Genomic DNA, 12,840 nt, shown 5'->3' with positions numbered 1-12,840 from the left:
TGTGTGGCACCCTCCAGCCAGTGTCTCCACTCCTCTCGGGCCAGCTTAATAGCTAGGCGCTCTCGCTTACCAATGTCGTAGTTTCTTTCTGCAGGTGAGAGTTTATTTGAAATAAAAAGGCTACAGGGTGCAGCTTATTCTTCTCCCCAACATGTTGTGATAGCACCCTTCCAACTCTAGTTTCAGATGCATCCACTTCTTCTATGATAAATGGTTTGGTGGGGTCTGTGTGTTGCAGAATGGGGGTGGAGGTGAAGGCTGACTTGAGTTTATTGAATGCTTCTTCAGCTGCTGGACCCCACTTGAGCCGATGTGGTTGTTTTTTTTTTTTTTTTTTTTAAGTTGGGAGGTTAATGGGCTGGCAATGGTGCTGAAACCCTGAATGAAGCACCTGTAGAAATTTGCGAAGCTGAGAAAGCATTGTAGCTTCTTGACAGATGTGGGGTTGGCCAGGACGTGACTGCCGTGATCTTGGTTTGGTCCATACTTACTCCCTCAGAACTGAGTATGTACACTACCGTTTAAAAGTTTGGGGTCACTTTGACATTTCCTTATTTTTGAAAGAAAAGCACTGTTCTTTTCAATGAAGATCACTTTAAACTAATCAGAAATACACTCTATACATTGCTAATGTGGTAAATGACTATTCTAGCTGCAAATGTCTGTTTTTTGGTGCAATATCTACATAGGTGTATAGAGGCCCATTTCCAGCAACTATCACTCCAGTGTTCTAATGGTACAATGTGTTTGCTCATTGCCTCAGAAGGCTAATGGATGATTAGAAAACCCTTGTACAATCATGTTAGCACAGCTGAAAACAGTTTAGCTCTTTAGAGAAGCTATAAAACCTTCCTTTGAGCAGATTGAGTTTCTGGAGCATCACATTTGTGGGGTCGATTAAATGCTCAAAATGGCCAGAAAAATGTCTTGACTATATTTTCTATTCATTTTACAACTTATGGTGGTAAATAAAAGTGTGACTTTTCATGGAAAACACAAAATTGTCTGGGTGACCCCAAACTTTTGAACGGTAGTGTATCCCAAAAATGAGATCTGAATGACATGGAATTCTCATTTCTCTGCTTTGACAAAGAGGTGATTCTTGAGCAAGCATGTTAGCATGGACCTGACGTGAGCCTGATGACTGTCCTTATCTGAGGAGTAGATCAGGATGTCATCGTTGTACGCGATGATGAATTTTCCCAGCATCTCTCAATACATCATTGATTAGGCACTTGAAAACACTTGGAGCTGAAGAAAGGCCATATAGCATGACCAAGTACTCAAAATGGCCAGCAGTGGTACTAAAAGCCATCTTCCATTTGTCTCCCTCCCGAATGCAGACCAGGTTGTCGGCATTGCAGAGGTCCAGTTTAGAGGAAGCCCTTGCCAATCTTAGTTGTTCCAGTGCCACGAGTGGTAGTGGGCAAGAGTATTTGACAGTGATTTGATTCAGTCCTCTGTAGACAATACATGGCCTGCAACACAACAGCAGCAAGCTGAGCCATCCTGGTGTTTAGATCGCAAAGCATCTGCTAATGTTCTCCCAAAAGGCATCCCTGAGTGTTGAGCGCAGTTTGCTTCGACTTCTCTGCTGCATCCATGGATGAAGTATCCTGTCAGAGTGCAGGCATTTGCAGGTGCAGGGGAAACCAGGGCAGAGCAAACTGCAGATGTAATCCAAATCGGCGTGCGGGAAGCGTGGTCAGGAAACTAGCAAGGGTTGAGCGATCAGCAAACAGAGCAGTAGAGACTAGACTATAAGACGAGGTCGAGACGAAATGGGAATACTGGTCATACACTGATAAACAAGACGTAATCAAACAGCTCGGCACGTTAGAGAGAGAAGACTAAACGATACTTTGCAAAGTATAAGTGTGAGAACTGCACTTATATAGGCAAGGGGATGATTACTGAATGAGATGCATGTGATGTGATGTGATTAATAATCAGGAGACAGAGGGCGCTGTGGTTCTTGGGGTTTGTAGTTCCGAGCAGCCATGTTTGAAGGTTGTTCTAAGCCATTACCAAAATTCTTCTTCAGTTTACTTTATTTATTATTATTAATTTGCACTAGTAGAGCTTTTTTTATTTTTTTATTTTATTTTCTCTCTATGTTTACAGTTGCAGGTGCAGGGGACCTTGCTGTTAGCATGCTTGCTGTTAGCATTAGTGATGCTCCGATCACCATTTTTGGGCCCGATCACCGATCACCAAAATCATGATTTGCCGATCATGGCCGATCATAGAATGGCAGGCGAATCTGAATCTTCCATATCTTTTTATATATAATCTAGCAGTGTGTGCACAATGTGTAGAAATGAAACTATGAATTAACTGTATTGGAAAAAAAATAGTAGAAATACAGTCAAGATCTTGAAGAACTACCAACTGCTTTTATTTTCTTATATAAAATTAGACAACTTAAGGCTACTCTAGGCCATCTTTCCCAAATAAGACAGAGAAACATAAAACAAGAGGGGTCAGGAAGACCAACACACATTAGATCAGCGTAATGGGATGGGATGAAGTTACACTAAGGCATACTTGGAAATTGTAGCCTCTCACTGAATACAATTAAATAATTGTCAGCAAAATGTAAACACCAAAACTGGCCACTGAAAATTATGGCAAACATTTCTGCTATCATTATGAATGTCTGATGTTGAGGAACAACCAACTGTTTATCCAAAAAATAAATAATGCCAATGCCATCCTTCATAATATTAATAAAGAACATAAGAAGGCCAAGCAGATAGTTACCAACACACATTAGATCAACTTGGGATGGGATCAATCAATTAGTCACATTTAGGCCCAGGCTACTTGGAAACTTAGCCTTTTTAATATATTGATTAAATTAAAATAAACACAAAATGTTTAAAACCAAAATGTGCTAGGCCTACTACCACAGAGGACAAAATCCTTTAGATTCCAATCATAAATGGCAAGTTTCTCTTGATTACTATGAGCATCTCTGCATTTTTTGAGGTGAGCCGGTTTCTTTTGTCATCAATAACGTTTGCAGCTGTGCTAAATAGTCTCTCACTATCCACACTCGTGCACGGTGAACAAAGATATGCTCTTGCTGCCTGTGCAAGTGCTGGGAAGCGGCCTTTATTCACCTGCCAATAGGCAAGTGGCTGTCCACTGCGTAGCATTACGGGTTCTGCTAGATAGTGGTTGACCAGTAGGTGACGCACACGCATAATAATATGTAGGCTATGTTAGGCTATGATGCATATCTAACATCTGCATTGCTGAGGTTATTTATTTATCTTTTTATTTATCCTGTTTGTTTTATTAATTTTTTAGGCCTAGTTATTCTGCTTAATTTATTTTTGTCTACATCAATGTATTTTCTTCATCTGTTAACCTGATTTTGTGGATTTGTTAGATTGTACCTGTTTTATATACTTCAATTAAAAAAAAAAGTTAGGCTACGATGCATGGCTGAATGTAACATGAGAAGAGAAAATGGAGAATGGATTCTTATTTACTGGTTTATGAGTTCAGTTTCTGCACTACATTACACACATTCATATTAGTCTTACAGTTACATCGACATTTTTTTTTGTTTAAATAATACTTAATGAGATTAATGTTTATTGTTAATGATTAATTTAGGCCAATGATAAAAACCCGCCGAACTAACGTCAAACCCGCCCAACTTTTGTCAACCAGCCCAAGCCATTTTTTGCCCGCAAAGTAGAATTCAAAACCGCCCGATTGGGCGGGAAACCGCCCAATCTGGCAACACTGCTTGTAAGAACTCCAGTCTGCTGAGTCCATGCGATGCGCAGTCGGAAAAAAAAATGTCGCGCGAGTAGCCTACGTCACGTGATTTAATCGACTTTTTTGATCGGCGCTTTTAGGGTGAGCCGATCAAACAATTTTTAGGCAATATCGGCCGATCATGATCGGCGTCTGATCAATCGGAGCATCTCTAGTTAGCATGTAAGCATTTAGCATGTTAACATTCACATGTTAGCATGCTAACTATTAGCATGTTAGCATGCTAGCTGATAGCATGTTAACATTTGCACGGTTAGCATTAGCATGTTAGCATAATAGCTGTTCTGCTATAGCTGAGTAAGCACACTAGATTTTCTCTGCAGAAATGCAGTCTAGTTATTATTTATTAGTGTGCTTGCTGCACAAAGCAGCAGGAAGCGTTTTCACGCATCCCTTTTTACCTCCATAAGCTTCCATTGATTTTTGGCCCCATTCAAATGAGTGGAGTTTTGCTCAGTAACACTTCACCACACATCCACCAAACTTCATATGGCACCTCAGGCCAAATCACCCATCACACACATGATATCAGTTCTGACCTGCACTCGTCTTTGTCTTGCCTTTCATCTGTCCATTTTTCTCCCTATTGTCGCTAATCAGTGGAAGCTTGACTGAGTCATTCCTCCCTTCCCCCATAGGTGATGATGCATTTGGCAAGGATCTGCTCATTTGAGACTTGGACAGCAAATCAACTTCAACTCAATGGCCACTTTATTAGGAATGCTTACATGCACACACGATAGCAATTAGCATATAAGTATTCACGTGTTACCATGCTAGCTGTTAGCATGTTACCCATTATGATATCATGCCTGTTGTTAGCTCGCGAGTTGTTAGCATGTTCACCATTAGCATGTTATCATGAGAGCTGTTAACATGTTAGGATTAGCATGGTAGCATGCAGAGTTCGCATGTTTGCTGTTAGCGAGTTCGCCTGAGCATGTTAGCATGCTAACTGTTCGAATGTTAGCTGTTAGCATGTCACCCTCGGCATGTTAGCATGCTAAAAGTTAACATACTAGCCATTAGCCTGTTAGCTGTTAGCATGATGGCTGTCAGCATATTAGCCTTAAAGTGTTAGAATTTTAATAAATAGCATGTTAATCATTAGCATGTTAGAATGCTAGCTGTTAGCATGTTAGCATTAACATGTTAGCATGTTAACTGTTAGCATGTTGACATGTTAACTGTTAGCATGTTGGCATACTAGCTTTTAGCATGATTGCTGTTCTGCTACAGCTCAGCAAGCACACTTTGCATTTTCTCTGTGGAAATGCAGTCTAGTTTTTTTTTAAATTAATTTATTTATTCCTGTCCACCTGTTTTTTGGAGCCACTACTCCTCCTACAGCTTTTGAGATTTGCAATGGTGTTGCTCTCAGAAATGAAGATATACAAGTGTGCTTGTATACAGCTTTTGGATCGACGCACCCGTTCTCTCATTGTTGTCGTTTTTTTCCCATCGACAATGAATTGGGTTAGATTAGATTAGGTTAGATTAGATTCACTTTATTCATCCCACATCGGGGAAATTCACGTGTTACAGTAGCAAGAAAATGTCAAACAGATAACAAATAAAACTGAAATAAAAATTAGACAAACGAAGGATTAAATACAGAGGGCTATTTGCATTATCTACCATGAAAAAGTATAGAAAAATTGCCTTATTGAGAGGCTCGGAAAAATTGCACATTACAGGTAGACTCTGTATATATACACACGTATATTATTTAAGTATGCATAAAAATAGTTTAGGGCTTATATTAATTGCACATAATAATTGCATCGATGAGAGATGGCAGAGGTAGTAGTGGTGAAGTAGTGCAAATATAACGACAAACAGGTTATTGGTGCTACGTTACAAGTTGTGGGTGTTATACAGTCTGACAGCAGTAGGTATGAATGACCTGCGGTATCTCTCCTTCTTACACCGTGGGTGTAGCAGTCTACTACTAAAAGAGCTGCTTGAGGCCCCCACAGCCTCATGTAGGGGGTGAGAGGTCAGCTTGGCTAACATCCTCCTCTCACCCACCACCTCAGTGGAGTCCAGAGGACAGTCCAAGACTGAGCCAGCCCTTCTGACCAGTTTATTAAGTTTCTTCCTGTCCCTCTCTGAACTTCCACAGCCTCAGCAGACCACAGCGTAGAAAATTGCTGATGCTACCACAGAGTCATAAAAAGTCTTAAGCAGTGTCCTGCACACACCAAAAGACCTCAGTCTTCTCAAGAGGTGGAGACGACTTTGGCCCTTCTTGTACAGGACATCTGTATTGTTCATGAACTGAATCATCCTGCTCAGACACACTTCATCATAGATGTGCCAAACCTCCTTTGATTCCTCAGGCCAACTCCCCTGACACATACATGCAAGCGGGTGTGACGCGCACTCATCTTCTCCTTTCTTTTCGCTCATCTGTTTTTCCTCCATTCACTATTGGCTTAAAATTAGGCAGGAATGTTTTTCCATAAGTAGATTATGCTAAGTGTAGAAGTGGGGGGTGTCTGAGTGGAAATGATCCTTTTTCACTTTTGGGGAACAATAAAATGCGAGAACATTTTCAGAACTATGAAGGAGAACATGTCAAATTTTGATCCTGTGAAGGGTATTTGCAGGCCATCACACATTTAAATTTATTTGGGTTCTTTCTGGTGTTGATATGGGATTAGTTTTTATTTGACCAGGACTGTAAAAAAAGTATTAAAAAGCATTGATTTTGAAAAGAGAAACTCTACAACAAGCCTGTTTCATCACCAACCTTCTTTTGTTCTGTCATATGAAGTTAAAGATGAAAAAGTTCAACTTATCATCTGACCAAAAGCTAAAATGCACGCCATCCTGAAGACTTTCCCATTACGTCTGACTGTTACAAACCGCTGACACTACAGACACCTTCCATAAAATTTAAAGCATCTTCTCAAAGAAAACTTCAAAATATGAACTTTTTTTATAATTTGTTTAGGAGCATTGATCAATACAAGTCCATGCGTGAGTTGTTGTGACAGAAACGGTACTATACAAGAACAAGCATGTTAATACAAACGTGATTTGCAGCTGTACTACGGTCACAGTTGCTGTTATTAGAAAATTAATCAAAACATTCTGACCAATCAGAATTCATCAGTGCTGTGGTGTAAAAATAATCATAGAGCATCACAAATATCAGCGATCATTTCTGCAGCAATCATTTCTCATCTCTTTCTTGTTTCAGGTGTTACTTTATGGGATGCGGAAGCAGTGAATAAACACATTGATGTGCATCAGCAGCCTAAAACACATCTGAAGTTTACTGCCTCGGACACCCTCAGTGAAAAGGCCAAGCTCCTGGATATAAACGCTTCCCTTAAAGCCAGTTTCTTCTCTGGTTTGGTGGAGGTTGGAGGATCAGCCAAGTACCTGAATGATACCAAGTCCTCAACACATCAGAGCAGAGTTACTATGCAGTACAGCCAGACAACAGAATTTAAACAACTCACCATGAAGAACCTTGGCAATATCACCTATCCACAAGTATTTGACCAGAAAACAGCCACTCATGTAGTTACAGCTGTATTGTATGGAGCTCAGGCTTTCATGGTGTTTGATCATACAGCTGCAGAAAATGAGTGCAAACAGGTTGTTGAAGGAAACCTTCATGCAGTGGTCAAGAAGATCCCGACCATTTCCATTGAGGGGGAAGCATCCCTAAAGATGACTGAAGAGGAAAAAACACTGTCTGAGAATATCAGCGTCACATTTTATGGTGACGTAGCACTTGAAGAAAACCCAACCACATACAAGGAAGCCCTGGAGGTGTACAAGAAGTTACCCACTTTGATGAAGAAAGAAAACTATAAAGGTGGACCACTGACTGTGTGGCTGTATCCTCTCATGCTTTTGGATGATAAGGCTGCAAGGTTGATGAGAGAAATCAGCATGGACCTGGTGAATAAAACCGAGAATCTGCTGGAGGAGTTTGGAGAAGTGGAGAGAAGATGCAATGATTTGTTCAAAAACCAAATGACAGATGATTTCTCTGATGTAAAAGACATGTTGTTGAAATTTGGGGACTTACACAGTTGTTATAAGACAATGTTCCAGAAGGCATTGTCCAGAGTTTTGCCAGCTATTCGGGGTGGGACACAAGAGGGCAAGGCACTAGAGGACATCCTGAACTTCCATGGCACATCACCCTTCAATGCTAGGAATGTGAACAAATGGCTAGACAACATTACAACTGAATTAAACATATTGAGTTCTTATACCAGTGGGCTGAAGAACCTGACAGTTGTGAACTCACCAGTGACACTCTGTTCCATCCTCTTTGATCCTGAGAATGATGTGGTGGTGTGTTTGTCTTTTACATCTCTAAAGTATGAAGACTCCTACCTTGCAGCTCTCCAAGACTTTAAGAGCTCTGAAGGATTTAGAAAGTTTGAGCAAACAAGCGAGAGAATTTTCTCTTGTCAAGTACCACAACCTTGGTTCTGTTAGGGTTTTGCTGGGATTCGAACCTGGTTCGTTGGTGTGATGATCCAGCAAACCCCCACTAGGCCACCAGGGGAATGACTCAAATGCAGAGGCGTGAGGCGGAAGTAGAAAAAGTAACAAAAGGTTTATTTATACTATGTACACTATATACAATCCAGGGCAAAACAAAAACAGAGTATAATTCAAAAAGAAAAAGGCAAAAATGCAAAAGCTCAGAAGATCCACAAAACACAGTACAAAGGAAACTGGAGATAAACATAACAGCACAAAGACTCCGTGACAAGAGGACTGAACTCAGGGGTATAAATACACAAACTAATTAAGGACACAGGTGAAGATAATTAGGACTAAACAGGCAATTAACAAAAACACAAAACACAGGAAGAGTGGCGGCCTCTAGAGGCCAAAATAAACATGACACGAAAAGGAAATAACAGCGGCCTCTAGAGGCCAAAACAGTCCTAGTCCTAACAGGACCCCCTCCTCTAGGAGCGTCTCCTGACGTTCCCAGGGCGATCCGGATGGGCCGAATGGAAGTCCCGACACAGTTCTTTATCTAGGACATCCCGAGCAGGAACCCAGCAGCGCTCCTCAGGACCATAGCCCTCCCAGTCCACCAGATATTGCAAGCCGCCGCGAGTCAAGCAGGCGATGCACAGTGAACACAGTCTGCCCCTGGAAGATGCGGGGGGGTGGGGGGTTCCTAGGGGCAGGGGCATACGTAGACGTCAGTACGGGCCGCAACAGGGAAACATGGAAAGTGGGGTTGATCCTCAGAGTCCGGGGCAACTGGAGCCGGTAGGAGACAGGGTTCACCCTGCGCACCACCTTGAAGGGGCCAATGTAGCGAGGAGCAAGCTTGCGGTTCTCCACTCGCAGCGGAAGGTCCTTAGTGGACAGCCAAACCCGCTGCCCAGGGCAGAAAGTGTGTGCAGGTCTTCTATGGCGGTTGGCCTGAGTCTGGTTGGTTCTGGAGGTCTGTATGAGGGTCTTCCTGACCTTGCTCCAGGTCTTGCGACACCGTCTCACATATTGGTTGACCGAGGGCACCCCCGTGTCCTCCTCCTGGTCCGGGAACAGAGGTGGCTGGAACCCGAATTGGCACTGGAATGGCGACAGCTTGGTGGCCGATGACTGCAGGGTGTTGTGGGCGTACTCTGCCCATGGCAGCCAGGTGCTCCACGATGTCGGGTTATCCATAGCCAGGCCTCGCAGGGTGGTTTCCAGGTCCTGGTTGAGCCTCTCCGTCTGACCATTGGACTGTGGGTGAAACCCAGAGGAGAGGCTGGCAGTGGCTCCGATGACCTTGCAGAACCCGTGCCACACTCGGGAGGAGAACTGGGGCCCTCGGTCTGAGACGATGTCCTGTGGAAGACCAAAGACTCGGAAGACATGATTAAATATAAGTTTCGCTGTTTCAAGAGCAGAGGGGAGTTTGCACAGAGGTATGAAGCAGCAGGCCTTGGAGAATCTGTCAACAATGACCAAAATGACCATGTTACCTTGTGACTCAGGGAGACCCGTGATGAAGTCGACTGCCACGTGGGACCAGGGACACCGGGGAATGGTCAGAGGATGCAGGAGACCCTGAGGACGCTGTCGTGGGTTCTTGGTTCTGGTGCAAACCTCACAGGACAGGACAAATGACCTTACTTCCTGCTCCATGTTAGGCCACCAGAAGCGTCTTTTCAGGAAGTCCAGGGTCCTCCGAGCTCCCGGGTGGGCGGTGAGAGGGGAAGAGTGACCCCACTGGAGAACCTTGGCCCGGGCTTGATGTGGGACGTACAAGAGGCCCGGTGGCCCCGTCCCAGGACCGGGGTCCTGGCGTTGGGCTCGTCGAACAGCCTCCTCAATACCCCAGTGGACAGGGGCCACAATCCGAGACACCGGGATAATAGGCCCGACTTCATTCTCCCTGTTAGTGGCAGAGAACAGCCTGGACAGTGCGTCAGGTTTGGTGTTCTTGGAACCGGGACGGTACGAGAGGGTGAAGTCAAACCGACTGAAAAACAGGGCCCACCTAGCCTGTCGAGGGTTCAGTCTCTTGGCTTGCTGGAGGTACTCCAGGTTCTTGTGGTCAGTCCAAACCAGGAATGGATGTTGCGCTCCCTCCAGCCAGTGCCTCCACTCCTCAAGGGCCAGTTTGACCGCTAGCAGTTCTTGATCCCCCACATCGTACCGGGACTCCGCAGGACTCAGGCGGTGGGAGAAGTAAGCGCAGGGGTGCAGCTTTCCTTCCGAACGTTGAGAGAGTACCGCGCCGACACCACTGTCCGAGGCGTCCACCTCCACGATGAATGGTTGGGAGGTGTCCGGGAGGACCAGAATGGGTGCCGTGCAGAAGCGGGCCTTGAGGTCTTTGAACGCCTTTTCTGCCTGAGGAGACCAGCCATAAGATCCACCTGTCCCTTTGGTGAGGTCTGACATGGGTGCTGCCACAGAACTGAAGTTCCTGATGAACTTGCGGTAGAAGTTAGCGAATCCTAAGAACCGCTGAACCTCCTTAACGGACTTGGGAGTAGGCCAGTCCCGGACGGCCAGGGTCTTGGCAGGGTCCATTTGGAGTTGGCCTGTCCATACAATAAATCCCAGAAAGGAGACCTCGGGAACATGAAATTCGCATTTCTGGGCCTTGGCGAACAGATTGTTCTGCAGCAGCCTCTGGAGAACCTGGCGGACATGGTGGCGGTGCTCCTGCACGGTCTTGGAAAAGATAAGGATGTCATCGAGGTAGACAAAGACGTACAGGTTAATCATGTCCCTTAAGACGTCGTTGATTAGGGCCTGAAAAACAGCTGGTGCGTTGGTGAGTCCGAAGGGCATCACCTGGTATTCGTAGTGCCCAGACGGGGTGTTAAAGGCAGTCTTCCACTCGTCTCCCTGTCGGATACGGATGAGGTGGTATGCGTTCCGTAGGTCCAACTTGGTGAAGACGGTGGCGCCTTGGAGCAGATCGAAAGCAGTGGACATCAGCGGAAGGGGATATCGGTTGCGCACAGTGATCTTGTTCAGGCCCCTGTAGTCAATACATGGTCGAAGCCCCCCATCCTTCTTGCCGACAAAGAAGAAGCCAGCACCAACAGGTGAGGTGGAGGGTCGAATGAACCCAGAGACCAGGGCGTCTTTGAGGTATTCTTCCATGGCCTTGCGTTCTGGCTGAGAGAGGGAAAACAGTCTGCCACGAGGAGGGGTAGTCCCAGGGAGCAAGTCGATGGCACAGTCGTAGGTCCGGTGCGGAGGAAGAACGGCAGCCCTGCTCTTGCTGAATACCTCCTTGAGATCCCAGTACTCTGTGGGAACTTGAGATAACTCGGTGAGATCAGGGGGCTCGGCAGGAGACACAGGAGAGCTAGAGAGCAGACAAGAGGCATGGCATGCAGGGCCCCATTCCACAACCTGGCTTGTTACCCAGTCTATGCGAGGGTTGTGGTGAGTAAGCCAAGGAAGGCCTAGAATAACTGGGAACTCAGGTGAAGGAATTAGGTGCAGGGATATTTCTTCCTTGTGACCTTGAGACTGGAGGAAGACTGGAGAAGTAACTTGAGTGACTCTACCATCACCTAACGCTTGGCCATCGAGGGCAGACACAGACAGAGGGACTTCAAGAGGTGCAGTAGGTATATTGATGCTTTGGGAGAAGTGAATATCCATAAAGTTCCCAGCCGCCCCTGAGTCTATCAAAGCTTGACAAGAGTGGACAGACTCACCCCAGGAGATGGAGACCGGGATGTAGATTCCTTGGCCAGGGAGTCCGGGAGAGAGGGTAGGCCCCGTCACAACCCTCCCTCGGCTGGACGGGGCGGTCCTTTTCCCAAGAGTTCGGGACATGATGCTCGGAAGTGACCAGGCTTGCCACAGTAGATGCAGCACTTGTCCCTCCTTCTGCGCTCCCTCTCAGATGCGGAGAGGCGAGTACGACCCACTTGCATGGGTTCTGGACAGTCACTGAAGGAGGTAGACGGTCTCCAGGTAGAGGTAGGGAGGCTGGGGGGGCTCAAGGCTTGGTGGCATTCTCTCATCCTGTTGTCCAGACGAATAGCATGTGAGATGAGGGTTTCGAGGTCACTTGGGCATCCAATAGAGGCCAGACCGTCCTTGATGGGGTCAGACAGACCATGGTGGAAGGCTGACACCAGGGCAGTCTCGTTCCATCCACTTACTGCTGCGAGTGTTCGGAACGAGATGGCGTAATCTGCGACGCTTCCTCCTTGCCGGATGGACATGAGCTTTCGGGCTGCGTCGGTACTGATGTCTGCCTGATCGAAGACCCGAAGCATCTCTTCAGAAAACAGCTGGAAATCAAAGCACTCAGGTCCCTGTCTTTGCCAGATAGCAGTAGCCCAGGCTCGCGCCTTACCAGCTAATAAGGTGATCACAAAGGCAATCTTGCGGCGATCCGTAGTGTAGGTGGTAGGCTGAAGCTCAAAGGTGAGTTGACACTGGGTAAGGAACTCTCGGCACTCACTGTGCTTGCCGTCATACCTCTGTGGTGCAGGAAGGCTGGGTTCGCGAGGTGAAGAAGGCAGCATTGCAGGAGGCACTGGAGCAGGAGTGGGAGCTGGATCAGGAGCAGGATCA

General features: G+C 45.7%; 1 protein-coding gene across 1 annotated transcript in view; it reads left to right on the top strand.

Moving 5' to 3' along the window:
- Positions 1-12,840, top strand: part of LOC132865788 (uncharacterized) — a 51,681-nt gene that overhangs the window by 33,508 nt on the left and 5,333 nt on the right. The window contains exon 6 of the mRNA XM_060898296.1: positions 6,974-8,241. Coding sequence (XP_060754279.1) covers positions 6,974-8,241 — 1,268 coding nt within the window. The remainder of the gene's footprint in view (positions 1-6,973; positions 8,242-12,840) is intronic.

This window comes from Neoarius graeffei, chromosome 18, assembly GCF_027579695.1.
Source record: "Neoarius graeffei isolate fNeoGra1 chromosome 18, fNeoGra1.pri, whole genome shotgun sequence".
NCBI lineage: Eukaryota > Metazoa > Chordata > Actinopteri > Siluriformes > Ariidae > Neoarius > Neoarius graeffei.
Note: the sequence above shows the minus strand (reverse complement) of the source record. Positions and strands in the feature narration are given on the sequence as shown.